General features: G+C 42.5%; 1 protein-coding gene and 1 pseudogene across 1 annotated transcript in view; both read left to right on the forward strand.

Moving 5' to 3' along the window:
* Positions 1-808: 808 nt before the first annotated feature.
* Positions 809-15417, forward strand: part of RAPGEF5 (Rap guanine nucleotide exchange factor 5) — a 153630-nt gene continuing 139021 nt past the window's right edge. The window contains exons 1-5 of the mRNA XM_015558131.1: positions 809-835; positions 1204-1254; positions 3144-3250; positions 9405-9526; positions 11095-11263. Coding sequence (XP_015413617.1) covers positions 809-835; positions 1204-1254; positions 3144-3250; positions 9405-9526; positions 11095-11263 — 476 coding nt within the window. The remainder of the gene's footprint in view (positions 836-1203; positions 1255-3143; positions 3251-9404; positions 9527-11094; positions 11264-15417) is intronic.
* LOC102773617 lies at positions 4652-8835 on the forward strand (annotated as a pseudogene).

Here is a 15417-nt window from a genome sequence, read left to right on the forward strand (position 1 = left end):
AAGGAACATTGCTGAGCTGGGTGCCATGAAAGCGAAGCTGTAGGAACGGCCAGCCCTCTTCCCAGGCGCGTATGGATTAGTTGGGGCAAATGCACTCACAGCAAGACAGCCCACAGTACGGACCCAAAAAACAAAGAGCTCCAAAGACCACAAACCCTGGTGGACCGGGTGGGTGGGAGGAGCTTTGCCTAGGAGGCGACTGCACAAAACCTGGACTTGGGAGTCTGGTGGGATTCAGGAAAGTGTCGGGAGATTGAGGGCTTTCTCTTATGGAGAATGGCATGCGCGGAGGTATCGGAGTGGCAGGTTCTTCTATGAGTACCTCTTGAAGAATAAAGAACCCAGGAAGTGCCCTCACCGGTTTGGCTCAGTGGATAGAGCATCGGCCCGTGCACTAAAAGGTCCTGGGTTTGATTCCGGCCCAAGGCATGCATGTACCTGGGTTGCAGGCTCGATCCCCGGCCCTGATCAGGGCACATGCAGAAGGCAACCAAATCGCTGTGTCTCTCTCACATCAATGTTTCTCTCTCTGTCTCCCTCCCTCCCTCCCTTCCACTCTCTCTAAAAATGAATAGATTAACAAACAAACAAGAAAAGAACCCAGGTAGTGAGGTGGAAAGAGACTACTAGTTGCCGGTTGGCGGCAGACTGTGGTGGACCCAGAAGGGCAGGCTCAGGGCGTGTGGGTTGATGCACATAAGCGGTAAGAGCCCCACTGTCAGTTGAGGGGGCGGTTTAGAGACATTTGTGTCGCGGGGGGTTGCAGGGTGGCCTGAGAGGGCGTGACTAGAGGGCAGGAAAATCCATCATGCAGCTGAAGCAGCGGTTCCTGTGGGTGGGGATGAGAGCTTAGTTAGACTGGTGAACGTGGACAGGAGAAGGAAAGGAGAAATGGAATCAAAATCACATGGAGAACCAAGTGACAAGTACAAAAACACCCCAGTCTTTCTGTTGCGCTTTCTAAACTTGGGCTCTGTAGATTGGGAGCCGTTTGAATGCTCTATCCTGTCCCATTGGAGTGAATGTTAACCAGGTATTTGCAGAGTAAGAATAAGGACATTAATGTTCTGTGTCTGGAGGTTTAAGCTCATCTGTTGGCAGGGACAACTCCTGGGCCTCCCACTGTTGCGTATCGTATGCCCTGATGGTGCAACGATTTCTTTCTACTTGGTCCTAATTTTTCCCCTTTTTCTTTTAAAATAGACTCTCCAGAGAAGAATTTCCAATCCATACCTTGAGCACACTTCTTCCCAGGTACGATTCTTGTTCTCTTACTGTATTTTCTGAAACAGTGATTCGCAGACCCTGATGTAGAATTCTGTAGTTACAGCTGCCCTCTGTGCTCCTGATCATGCCGTCTCCTTCACTGGGGTGACACAGCCAGAGTCAGATGAGATGTCCTGATAACTGGTCAGAATTCAAGATGTTCACTAGACAGGAAAAAAGATTTCCTCATCTTCCATGTCCTTTGCGTGAATGCATTATCAATATGGCAGAGTTTAATACATAATATGTTTTCAATTTTCTCTATAGAAACACTGTATTTTTTTTAAAAAATAGTGGGTATTTAACACTGGAAACGAGCAAGGGGATTATTTATACTTACATTTATCTAATAGTAAAATATCTCTGTATGCTAATTGGTGAGACACGATGAGGACGCCTTTATCACATTGTGTTAAAGAATCAGTCGACAGAGAGTTGCGTTTTTAAAACAACAGGAGCCTGGAAGCTTTGTGAGGACGGAGACCTTTTTGGCCTTTTTCCATGATTATATCCCAGCATCATTAAACGTTTTCCTGAGTGACTGAGGGACTGCATACTGGTACCACGTCAGGACCAGTCAAGTGTCAGCTGACTTGTACCTCCCTTAGGGCAATGGTTTCTGTCATCCGACTTGTTCACGTTCTTCTTAAGTTTTAATGTGTTAAAAATAAGTCATGTTCTGTCCTCACTTTCTCATAGGGTTGTGTTTAGGAGGTGATAACAGGAACATTAAAAAGTATAAGGATGGGGTTGAATCATTCCCTGTTAAGTTATAATCAACATATTATCCATTTGTTTGCTTTGAGCGAAGATTTATATTTTATAGAGGCAACATTTTGTAGGTGCAGAAAGAGTTCACCAAGAAACAAGGGAACAGATATGAATACCTACCCCCTGTGTATACGAATTCTCATGAGCCTTTACTTATGAAGGCAGTTCATTGTCACGTGGCTCCTTTGTTAGTGGGGCACAATGCACTCAGAGGAAGGGGCCAGCTATGGGGAACGGAGGTGTATTAAAGGACATAAGCCTCTCTGGATCTAAGGAATGCCCTCCTTCATCCTTTAAGAACCAGAGACTCATATGTGCAAATTAGAAGATTGAAAAAATTTTTATCTGCTCACTGGAATGGCAAAGTGATGAAACCATAATTCTTAGAATTAACTATGAACTCTGCAGTGGAGCGACCCTTAAATGCAGAGCAGACAACAGCCTGCTATCAAATTGTTGTGATACAAGATGTCCACGAGACAGGGGAAAATTAGTTTCCTATCTTCTAAGTCCTTTACATGGATGCGTTATCAATATGGCAAAGTTAATACATAACAAAAATATTCTTTGATTTGCCCTATTGATAGAAACACTCTGTTTTTAAAAACAGTGGGTATTTTACACTAAAAACTTGTGTAAAATATATTACTTTCAATTATAGTTAAAGCCGTTTAGCATATGGAAAATAGCTATTAGAGTTTTATAGCATAAACCCGTGGTCAGCAAACCACGGCTTGCGAGCCACATGCGGCTCTTTGGCCCCTTGAGTGTGGCTCTTCCACAAAATACCACGTGCGGGTGCGCATGTACAGTATGATTGAAACTTTGTGGCCCATGCGCAGAAGTCGGTATTTTGTGGAAGAGCCACACTCAGGGGGCCAAAGAGCCGCATGTGGCTCGCGAGCCATGGTTTGTCAAGCCGCAGTTTGCTGACCACTGGCATAAACCAATAGCAAAAGTAAAATAAAATAGGTAGCTGTGTTTGTAGCTGCATAAGTGTCTTAAGCTTATGGATTTGGTCATCTTTTTTTTATATAAATAGTATGCTCACAAATTATGGCATGATTGTTCTACATTTATAGGGAATGTTTGTTTTTTCCACTTAGATTTATGGGGAGAATTCTTCTTGTGCAGGAAGAGCACTGAGGAATATCATTATCGTCCAGGCAGCTGATCTGATCAAGGACAGAGCGAACCTCAAGGGATTTTACAGGTAACACAGTTTTCTAACATCTTGTCAGAAACTCTCCTTATGAAAAAAATGTGTTAAAATCTTAAGCATGATCACAGAGAGACGGGCTGTAGGAACAGGCTGTAGGTCAGTTCGTTGAAGTGTCCTTTTGGGTCACTGGTGATGACTTGTCTCTTCTTTAAACTTAGCTAAGTGTTTGTTGACAGTTGGGCTCCTGGTTCTGAAGTTAGGGTCTGGCATCCCTGGGTGTGGATGGGTTCCTGAGAGAGCCCCTGCTTCCTCTGAGCTGGGATAGTTTAGAATAATTTCATTGGGCGTGTCCTACACTGTGATGTCAGTAAATATAGGTCCCCCTTCAGGGACCTTATCGAGGCTCTGAGAGGACTCTCACGTCCAGGGGCTGAGAGAACCGTTGCTCATCTCGCCAGGTGGGAGGGAGAATCCCCCTGGGTGCTGTGAAGAGCGGGAGGGGCAGGTTGGCGTACGGATGGCATTTCTCCGCCTTGGCTAGTGGATAGGGCAGAGGCGCTAGAGTCAATGGGTGGGTTAGAGGCCTGCTTTAAAGTACACCTGGACCAAGAGAGTGGTCACTTAGAAAGTTTGGAGCCCATATTTTCATTTTCTGGAGGTTAAAGGAAAAACAAAAGTTTTTTTTATTAGTTTTCCGTATTATTATTGTTTTTATGTTAAGTAAAGATATTAAACCACACCAAACAATAGCAGAAGAAAACCTCAAAAAGAAAAAAATCCTGTCATTTATTTTCATTATTCTTTCTTATAGAAATGAAATCATAATACCATAAAAAAATAGGAAGAATACTCAGAATAAATGACAGCAAAAAAAAGTAGGAAAAATTCCCAGAATAAAGGTCATTTCTTTAACTAAACTTAGACACGTTGATTTTTTTTTTAAAAAACAAGAACTGTACAAAGTCTTTGGGTTTAGTTGTGAGTGACCTAATAGGATTCATTAAAAAATTTTTTTATTGACTAGAGAGAGAGAGAGAGATTTGTTGTCCACTTATTTATGCATTCATTGGCTGATTCTTGTATGAGCCCTGACTGGAGAGCAAACTCACAACCTTGGGGTATCTGGATGATACTCTAACCAACTGAGCTCTCAGCAGGGTTCATGGGACTCATTTTCGCTACACATAAGGCTCTGTGTAACGACTGTCATTGCTCTGTTTTGTTTCTTTATGTGACCTCTATGGATATAGATTGAAAAAAGAATGCATAGGTATACATTAGTTGGGTTCATGGAAAGAACCATCCATCCAAGTTAGAACATACTGGTGGGAATAGAGTGGGGAAAGAGCATGTGTTTTTGCTATTTCAGATTCCAATGGTCAGGCCAGAACCTCCCTTCTTTTAAAATCTGAGGACTGAGGCATGTTCTGGGTATAAAGACAAAGTGCTAATATGGTGGCCCAGAACGGATCATTTTCGTATGTCTGGTAGTGAATTAAGGGAAAGTGTTCCCTATGCACCACATGAGAATTACTTTCAGAGCTGGTCTCTGAATAGCATCGCCCCATATACTGGTATATTCGAGATTAAAGTTGTGTCTGCACTCTCATGAAATAATTGCTAAAAATGTAACCAGAGACAGAAGGAAGCTAAGATATAGCAAACGCTCAGCTCCAGAGATTGTTAAAAGAATGCTTTGTTAGAGCAATCCCATTGGCCTTGTATCTAGTCACCTCCGTATCACAACGTTCCTACCTCACATGCGACTGTGGTTAGGTCTGGATGCCCTCAAAACAGTTTCTGGATTCAGGACAACGCCGAAAATACCCCGGGAATAAGAGCTGCTGTCCGTAGTCAGATTGCTCCCTTCCAACCGTCTCCGTTTCCCTCCTCACTGCTCTCCTTAAATCCTGTGGATTTGGGCAGTTTAACTGGATTGTTGAGGGCCTGGTCAGAAGTTGGGAGGAGGCGTTAAAGGCAGAGGCAGCTCACCTCCTTGCTAACCGCTGCCAGGGCATTGCTATGTTTTCGCATATTGACTCAGCCCTGCCCCCCAAACAGAGGGGCCCTTCCCAATGACAAGGTAGAGCTGGGGGTTGGGCTTTGTGGCCACCAGCATCACCGGGGAGCCAGTTAGAATCGAGGACACTCAGGCCCCGCCCAGCTGTCCTGCCTCAGAATCTGCAGGTTAGCCTAACCGGTTTGGCTCAGTGGATAGAGCATCAGCCTGCAGACTGAAGGGTCCCGGGTTCGATTCCGGTCAAGGGCATGTACCTTGGTTGTGGACACGTCCCCAGTGGGGAGTGTGCAGGAGGTAGCTGATCGATGTTTCTCTCTCATTGATGTTTCTGACTCTCTATTCCTCTCCCTTCCTCTTTGTAAAAAAATAAATAAAATATATTTTTAAAAAAAGAAAGAAAAAAAAAGAATCTGCAGGTTAGCCAGATCTCAGGTAATGCCTAACCACGGTTTTGAGGAGCCCACGTCTGAGAAATTTCTCCGTATTCATCACCTGTGAACAAACATGCACACCCATCCATCCAGCCACCCTTTGCAATTTAACAGTTTGATTTATTCAGTAAATGTTCCATCGTGTCCTTTCACGTTCCACACAGTAGGCAGAGGAGCTGGACTGTTCTGAGAATAAGGATTACAAATGATACAGTGTTTAATCCGAGTGATAACTGTGCTTCGAGCAATTAGTTTGAAGATGCTGGCTCATTGACAGAGGTGTGGAGGAATTAATTAACACTTTGAGCCTTTCACATGACGGGTGTCCTATCGAATTAGAAGTTAATATTGTCTAATTAACTGTTTTGTTGTGATCTGTTTTCTCATTTTGTTTAAAAAAACACATCCATTTATTTGACTGTTAATCTGTTTAATTGCCTTGATGCTAACCTGCGATTAAACATGTCCGGTATTGCCTTAATTGCCTTAGAGCATCTTACAAACTGTAGCACTGTACCAAAACCTGTGATGCATTATCAAAAGCTAGAATGTTTGATCAGATTTCTCCACAGAAAAAGCTTATTTTTTTCTTCACTCTGGAAACTGTAGCACCTTGTGGCATATCTTTGTATTGTTGGTCACTGTGTGACTTCTAGCTATTTGTGCCTATGCCAATCACAGGAGATAGGCAATATTTTCCTGTGTTAGGAATACAAATAAAGTTTACATCTTTTGGTCCTTAAATGCTAAATATAGAATGAACATAGCCATTTACATGATACATCATTTTAAAAAAACATTTTGGTGACAGTTTCTCATAAGGGAGAATGGGATTCAATGAAATTTGTGCAAATGAAAATCCACATTTCAGCAAGCTTTCTTCTTCGGGTTTTTCATCACAGGCTCATAAAGGTGGAAAAGAAGGATTGAGATACTTCTTGTAACACCAAGATTGGACAGCCTTTGATTATAGTTGTATATTTTAGGACAGATTACAGAGAATATTGTGTGTGTGTGTGGTTAGTGGAATCCTTCACACACATCTGCATTTGTGGGTCTTATGATCTAGGTTCCTTAGCTAGATTGCTTAGATTATATTAAAAAGATTCACAGTCAAATGGATTGCCCTTTGAGACAAATTCTGGGATTTAATCTCTGAAAAGTAGCAAACAAAATTCTCTATTATCCACTGTGTTCCAACTTTGCCTAATTCTCTTGGAATTATTTTGTTCTTTTTAAAAAGACTAGATAAGCCCTGACCGGTGGGGCTCAGCTGGTTGGGCATCATCCCATGCACCAGAAGGTCGCTGGTTCAATTCCAGGTCAGGGCACATGCCCAGGCTGTGCACTCAATCCCAAGTAGAGGCATACAGAAGTCAGTCGATCAATTTTTCTCTTTCACGTAGATATTTCTCCTTTTCCATCCCTCTCCCCCTAAAATCAAAACTATTTAAAAAGAGACTAGTGCCGGGAACCTCAGCCTAACTGGGTGCACACTCGATGCCCAGGGTGCAACGTGACCTTGGACCAGCCAACCCATGAGCCAGGATTTGGGGGGCAAAGCTTGTCCCAGAGAGTAGTTGTGGTGGGACAGCGGTGCGTGCCTAATTTCCTGCCGCCCCACTGCCCCACAACCGCGCGCAGCCATATCCGAGGAGAAGCTCAAGGAGGGAGTGAAGACAGAATGACCACATCAGTCTGAAAGTGGTCGGGCAGGATGGCTCAGTGGTCCAGTTCAAGATTAAGAGACACACCCCACTGAGCAAGCTGATGAAGGCCTACTGTGAGCTGCAAGGCTGGTCAATGAGACAGATTAAGTTCCGGTTTGATGGGCAGCCAATTAAAGAAGCAGACACCCTGGCCCCGTTGGAGATGGAGGATAAAGACACCGTGGATTTGTTCAGCTGCCAACAGGAGGCTCACAGCAACTGGCTGACTCTGGGATGTGGTCTGTAGAGGGGCCAGCCAACTTTGTCATAGACCTGGCATTGGCTGTTGACTAGTGAACACGTGACCGTGCCGATCACCAAGGAGTCTGCAGGAACCGAGGACATCCACAAAAATTCCTTTCCTCTCTGACATACTGCGGTGCCACTCAAAACTGGCTGCAGGGGCGAATCCTTACCTGAACCGGGCCAGCCAGTGTCGTGTCTGTTTAGGAAAATGAGTTGCAAGGTTTCGGGGGTTTGTTTTTGCTCTCATTTTTGTCTTTCCCCCTCATAACATTTCCCCAAAGCTTTTTAGTTTAGACAAGGATCTTACCCCTGCTTATTCCATTGTAGAGAGCTCACATCACCAAAGTGGGGGTGCTTCTGTGAGCAAGTTTTGGGAGCATCGTGGGGAGACAAACTTCCACTTAACTGTTTCTTGTAGGTCCACTTACTGTCCTGTGGGTTCTTTCAGTGCTAAATATTGCAAGTTTGAGTTTGGTGAGAATATGGTAAAGTTGAAGGGGGAATACTGGAATGCTTTTTAAAAGGTGAAAAGAAAAATAACTGAGTCCCTCAGTAGCACAGGCCTGGGCGCTCTGTTCCTCCAGTGTCCCCTGGGGCAGGGCCAGGCCCGGGGCCCCTGATCGTGCATGGCCAAAGCAGGCTGCAGCAGATATTGGCTTTTCCCCTTCTTTTAAAATTTTTTTTAAGTACAGTTTATATTCAATATTATTTTGTATTAGTTTCAGGTGTTCCCTTTTAATACAGAGGAAAGCAATTCCCATATTTCTCACTTGGCAGTAGTATTGTGGCCTCAGATCTCTTCCAGTATTTGCTTCTGATGAATAATTATGGTCTCTCTATAAAAAAGTACGATGAAGTTTTGCTGATGTTTTTGTGTCAAAGAGCGACTTCAAAGTATGGTTACAAATGGGCCCGTGCAAAGATGACTTCTTGTTGTTCTCACGGACTGTGCTCTGCTGTTTCCTGGCATTGGCTGTGGTTTCATTTCTGTGAAACATTTTGGAGCCTGTACCTACTCATCATTCAGTTCTCCTCCTGCCCTTCTGTATGGAACCCCTGCTGCCTGAGGGCCCTGCTCTGCCTCGTTCTGGTACCTGGACAGTGTGGCCTGGACCATCATCTTTTGCTTGCCCAGAGTCTTGCCTTTCCTTTGTGTTTTGCTGTTGGGATGTGGATGTGGTGTCTGCTGGCTCTGCTGTTTGTTCACAATTTGTACATTCTTTGTTGTCCTTTACTGTAAATAGTAAAGATAGTTTGATATCCTGTCTCTTGTATTAAATATTGTATTTGGGGAAAAAGGAGACTAGATAAAAATCTATAAATGGTGGGACCAAAATCTATCACCACCAACTTGAGGTAGTTGTCTTGACCGAGGCAGAAGCATTTCTTTCTATAAAAGACTGCTAAACTCATTTATGCAAACTTACATATTTTGAGAAATTACTGTGTACCTGGACTGTCCTAGTTCTTGGGGTTTAATAGTGAGTTATGCATAATCCTTGGTCCCCTGAAATTTATTCTTAAGTGAGGAAAGCAGATATTATTCACTCAGAAAGATGTGTCATTATTAAATGTAAGGTGACTTGAAGAAAAAGAAAAAGAGAATTTGATTCCAAGTCTCTCTAAGGAAGTGATATTTGAGCTAAAATCCAAAAGAGGAATGAATCAGAGATACATGTCATGTATTATTGAGTCACTTGTTTTAAAAAGAAAGCACATGGGAGGGATGCTGTTAAATACCAATTTTTTGGCAAGTGAGTGGCCACGATGTCTCATGTGAACGGCTTTGTTTTATGCAGGCGAAGCTGTGTTGGGTCAGAACTGGTCGACTGGCTTCTGGAACACTGTCCTTTCGTCCAGTGCAGATCCACGGCCATAGGGGTCTGGCAGCTCTTACTGGACATGGGGATTCTGTCATCAGGTTAGTAGGACATGCTTGGAAGGCACAGAATCATTATTTTATTAAGTGACCAGACCAAAATATACTTGATATTCTAGTTATCTGGATGGACATTGGTTTTTCAGATAAATATTTGCATTCTCTCTTATTTTATACATAGAAGTGATAGGTCATCTTTTGATTGTTATTTCTCTCACACCTTTTGTGAAAATAATTAGGTACCTGCTGATTCCTAGACATCTGCCTATAAGAGTTGTTCGCTTACCCCCCTCCCTTCTCTACTCTAAATGCTGCTCGCAATTTTTTTTTTAAAGCAGTGACATTTTTAGTTGCCCTAAATGTATGATTTATCTTGCTGTACTTAGAATTATCATCAGAGACTGATTTTATGAGTGGAATGTGTATGCCATTTTGATTGACTAAGTAATCATGAACAGTTAGAGATAGGACCTATAAAAATTAGCTGTTTAAACAGAACAGAAAATTGCTGTTAACTAGAAAATAAAAAGATAGTTGATATTCCTTTTTTTTGTTGTTGTTGAGCCCAGGGTTTTGGAGACTAGGAGTGATGCAATCTGATTTTTTTTTTTTAGCTCTTTCACAGAGATGCTGGTTGGTTAATGTAAAGCCCCCTCCCCCCCCCTTTTTTCCCTCTAGGTCAGTGGTCGGCAAACTGCGGCTCGAGCCACACTCAAGGGGCCAAAGAGCCGCATGTGGCTCACGAGCCGCGGTTTGCCGACCACGGGCCTAGGTAATAAATATTGAGGGCCAGAGAACTTGGTAAGATTCAGAAAGTCATAACCCAAGTCCCACTGTGGAAGAGTGGTTCATATGGGGAAAGAGGTATAATCTTAGTGAGTTAGTAATACGTAACACCTGCTTCTCTTATTTAGGAAACCAGTTAGCTACCTTTGAGCAATGTGATCAACTTGCTTGAGAGATTCCACTAAACATTTTGTGTTAATATTTTTTGGAAAAGTCTCCAGTTCTAGTTCCTTTAAAATGGTGTTTACCAACCTTGGTAGTGTTAACATTTTGGGCTAGATAGTTCTTAGTTGTAAGGGGCTGGCGCATACATTGTAGAATGTGTAGCAGCATCTCTTTCTTCCATCCACTGGATGTCAGTAGCACCCCCTAGCTGTACAACCAAGAACATCTCTAGACATTGCCAAGTGTTCCCTGGGGAGGGCACAGTCACCCTGGTTGAGAACCACTGATCTAGAACTTGCCACCATGGTGTACTTGTGTTCCACTAAAGTAATTACATATATCAGTCTACTTTGGGACTCTAAAGAAATGTCTCCTCACTATCTTTGAATAACTATAGATTTTACCTGTCCCTAAAGCAGAAAAGTGATCAAATATGTGTGAATATGCTGGTCAAAGCTTCAAATAATAAAAATAGATAAGTCAGTAAATCCTTTTGAATTCACTAGAATTGTGAACACAAGCAGATTTAGACTGTGTGATTGTAGTCCCATCCCTGGCGAATAGTACTTAGTGATGCTTTCAGCTTAGTATTGGGTTTATGACTCTCTAAATAATATACTTGAAAAAACTGATCCACACTTTTTTTTTCTTTCCAACAGTGGACCAGCATTTATACTTTCAGGACACTTACGTTTTCTATCAGTTTTCATCTGATGAATGTAGCTATCTATACTGTGAATTCGAACGAGAAGAAGAATGGCAAAATGGTGTCAAAATGTTACTGCAGCTTGTGCCTGTCATTCGCACCAGAGCTGGCATCTGTGAACTGTAAGTGGATGCTGTTTCGTTCTGTTGTTAAATTATTCTCACGTTAAGAGCATTTACTGTGTCTGGGGACTGTTCTTTGCTCTTTAAGATGACCATCTCCTTTTAAAGGTAGCTGTTCTGGTCCCATTTCTCAGCTGCAAGTTCAGAAAGGTAAAATAAATTGCTTAAAGTGAAATCAGCTATTAAATGACTGACTTAATATTCAAATCTCAGAAGTCCCTGCCTTGCCAGCTACACTATGCTGCACCTAATTTAATTATTGCTATATTAGTAAATGATCTAAATTAGAAATAAACATGACTTGACTTGAGTTGAGAATAAAATAGTAACTCATATCTTATTCACTACCCAAGTCGTGACTTTCCTAAGAAAGAGCTCAACCGACATTTAGGAAAATAATCTAGAAGCAACATTTGGCAAATTAAAACACCAAATGTTGGTGTTTACACCAGTCATAGCCCTGGCTGGTGTATTCAGTGGTTAGAGCATCAGCTTGTACACCGAAGGGTCTTGGGTTTGATTCCTGGTCAAGGGCTTGGACCTGGGTTGCAGGTTCAATCCCCAGCCCTGGTTTGGGTGCACGTTGGAGGCAACCAATTGATGTGTCTCTCTCACATCCAAATCTTTTCTTCACCCTCCATCCTACCCTCTCTTTTCTCTCCCTTCCTCCCTTCTACTCTTTCTAAAAATCAATGGAAAAATTATCCTCAAGTGATATTAAAATATAAAACACATGAAGATACTGAATCACTATATGATTAAAATGAATTAAAATTAACTCGTTTTAGAGAAGGTTTGTGAAAAAAGACTTGTCATGATATGGCATTCTGACATGGGGGCATTGTGGGGAAACAAAAACCAAGGACATACTGCCTGTGCAACTCAGGTAATAAATACTGAGGGCCAGACATACTGCATGTGCAACTCAGGTAATAAACACTGAGGGCCAGGCATACTGCGTGTGCAACTCAGAACTGTCCACATCATTAATGACAAGCTTACTTAACTGTGGTGTATTGCAGAGTAAAAATTTCAGTTAATAACTTTCACATATTTGGGTTTTAGAATGTATTCCCAAACTGTTGACTCTTTCAGTTAGCGGGGCAAGTAGTAGTATCCTCATTTCATGGGTAAGAATGTAGGTTCTAGGAGAAATACCTACACCCATAGTTACCCTTGTTAAAAAGAACAGTTAGCCTTGGCTGGTGTGGCTCAGTGATTAAACTGTCGGCCCCAGCACGAGGGCTCTCGGGTTCCATTCCTGATCAAGGGCACATACTGGGTTCATTTCCTAGCCCAGGTCACGGCACATGCGGGAGGCAACCAATCACCCATGTGTCTCGCTCACGTTGATGTTTCTCTCTCTCTTCTCCTCCTTTCTCCCTTCCATTCTCTCTCAAAATCAATGGAGAAAATATCCTCCTGGTGAGAATTAACAAAATGAAAAAAAAAGAGATAACACTGAACAGTTAATATAGGCTTTTAGAAAAATAAGTATCAGAATACTAATGAGACACTGGGCTAATGGAAAGTTTGAGTGTAGAGAACACATTTTATGTCAGGAACCATGCTAAATGCTCTATTTCAGTGGTTCCCAACCTTTTTTTGGCCAGGCCCCACCTAAGCATCTCTGAAATCCTGATGCCTCCCTGTGACATATAATTCTTATTATTAAAAAAATGAACTCCTATTCATGTGGAGGAAGCCTAAAAGGTCATTGACTTGGTCTAAACAAGCTTCCAAAGAACATGGCATCCATGAAAGAGAAAAATAAAAGAATGAAAGGACAGTTGAAGTACTGAGGAAGAAATCACTAAGAAATTATTTTTAAAAATAATAATATGAAGTGATACGAAAAAATAGCAAATAAAGTTTCAAAACATATATTAGAGTACCGAAATGCATAACATGTCACAATATATATTTATATACTGTGCATGAGGCCCTAGAACCATAAGAAATACAAAAATTCACTGTTAACAACTCATTCTCGAATTGTCCCCTTAAAAATAAAATTGCCCCCCGGTGGGGCATGTGCCCCACATTGGGAACTGCTGCTCTATATTTATTATTTCATCTTCAGATGAATCCTGTAAGACAGTTACTACTATTTTTCCCATTTTGTAAGTGAGGAAACTGAAGTCAGGTAGCCTGTCCAGGGACATACAAGTGCGTGGAGTGTTTAGGATGTGAGTGCTTGTCTATCTGACTCTCATGACCATGCTTTTAGCACCTGCTCCCTGGTTCCTAGGCGGTATGGGGGTCATTCTAGCTTCCCTTTCTGAGATGTTACAAATGGAAGCTATAAAAATGTTAGACTGACTCTGAAATGGTTATGAATTCACCACCACTGTTTACAGAGGACCTTGCAAGGGTAAAGCAACCTTCAAATATTAACTCCCCACTCAGCTGTCTAAGTACAGAAAATGTTCTGTAGTGTAAGGTGCTTTTAATATGGGTCAGAAGTTTCCCGAGAAAAGCCAAGGAGCCTTTCAATAAACTTGAACCAGCTTTCCAAGAAGGAGTGGCCTGCTTCCTAAGTTAGAGGTGGCTGTGCCTTGCTTTGGCTCTGGCATACTTTAGCAGCTCTTCACCATTCCCCATCCTGAGGGCAAGATGGAACTGTGTGCACCACCATGGGCACACCTGAATGAATGGGGCACAAGGGCAACTGAACTCCACTTGCAAGCAGGCCTCATGTTGTAGCTCCAGTCCTTTCTCCTTACTCCGCAGACTGGAATGCCAGTGAGTGAGGTGACTGTATATAGGGACATCCTAGGTCTCTTGTAAGTTCTGAAAAGGAAAATGTTTTAAAAAGTGGGGTCTTCATGTTTATTCCGGGTTATTTCCAATCTTACGTCACATTGGTCCCTGAACACAAATGTCATGTCTCTAGAATTGAGAATCACTGTAGCATGCCTTGTCTATCAGCAAACTTTTTATGTTGGTGTGAACATGCGCATTTGGGAGTAGAAATTCCTCTGGGAAAATTGGGTCATTAGGAAGTTATGGGCCTGTCAGTTCCACATTATAAGTCCTAACTATAAACAGATAAAATTACTGACCCACTGCAAGTCTCTTCTGGAGAGGGAGGATGTAATTTTTTCCTACAGTAGAGCTATAAGCCAACTGCTAAGCTATGGTTGAATGTTTTCGGCCAAATTTTGGGAAGCCAGACTTACAATAAAGCACAATAAGGAAAAAGGTGCCTGGAGACATTGCCCTCTCAGTTGTCACAGCCCTTTCTGTGGTTTCATGCATATGATCCTGTCATAACTCCTGCTCTTGCCCGGTGATCCACGTTCATTCCGCCCCGCCCCACCCACGTGTTCCCTTAGGCCCATAGGATGCTCTGCTCTCTCTTCAGCTTCTTTCTTGTCCAGTCAACTTCTACCCACCCCTCAAGGGGGAGCCCAAGTCCTACTTTCACTGCAAAACTTCCATGATGTCTCCAGTCCCTGTCTGTCTTTCTTTTAGTAACTTACTGTTCTTGCTGTTTGTATCAAAATCTTTTTCCATTTTTCTGTCATCCTTAGTCCTGTCCATTCAGCTTTTTATCCATTCTACTGAAATGCCCTCTAACGTCTGCCGGGTTCACTAATGGAGGTTGACCACTCATGAGCAGAAAGCCCGTCACCTGGTCCTTCTACTGACCTTTGTGATATTTGAAGGTTACTAAGGTCAGCCGTGCAGTTCTCCGGTCGGCCCCACTAATTTGCTGTCTTCTCTCCGAATCTCTGTAAAACTATGGAAGGAAACTACTTACTATCTCTATGTGAATGCAACCTGTTCTGTACAAAGGTATTTTGAAAAAGAAAAGTGAGGTTTTTCCACTTTAAAGAAACGTGTAAAGCAGGAAGGAAAATGGAGCTGCTGCAGGTTTCTGGGCTAATGTAAGGCAACAAAAATCCCTCCTCTACTCAACGCTTCTATCCAAACTGAGGAGATAATTTGAAAGGAATGAGTGACTCGGTTGTCAAGGGTATTACCTCAGGGGGAAAATATCAGACATGGCACCTCATTCAAACGGAAAGTCAGTCAAGTCTCCCAGAATGCACTTTGTTCCAGCTCCTTTTCTTGGAACTTCTGACCCATATTAAAACCTGTGGTGGGGTGGGGGGAGGTAGGAATTGCTGAAGTGACAGAGGAGGGAA

Source organism: Myotis davidii, unplaced genomic scaffold, assembly GCF_000327345.1.
Source record: "Myotis davidii unplaced genomic scaffold, ASM32734v1 scaffold168, whole genome shotgun sequence".
Taxonomy (NCBI): Eukaryota; Metazoa; Chordata; class Mammalia; order Chiroptera; family Vespertilionidae; genus Myotis; species Myotis davidii.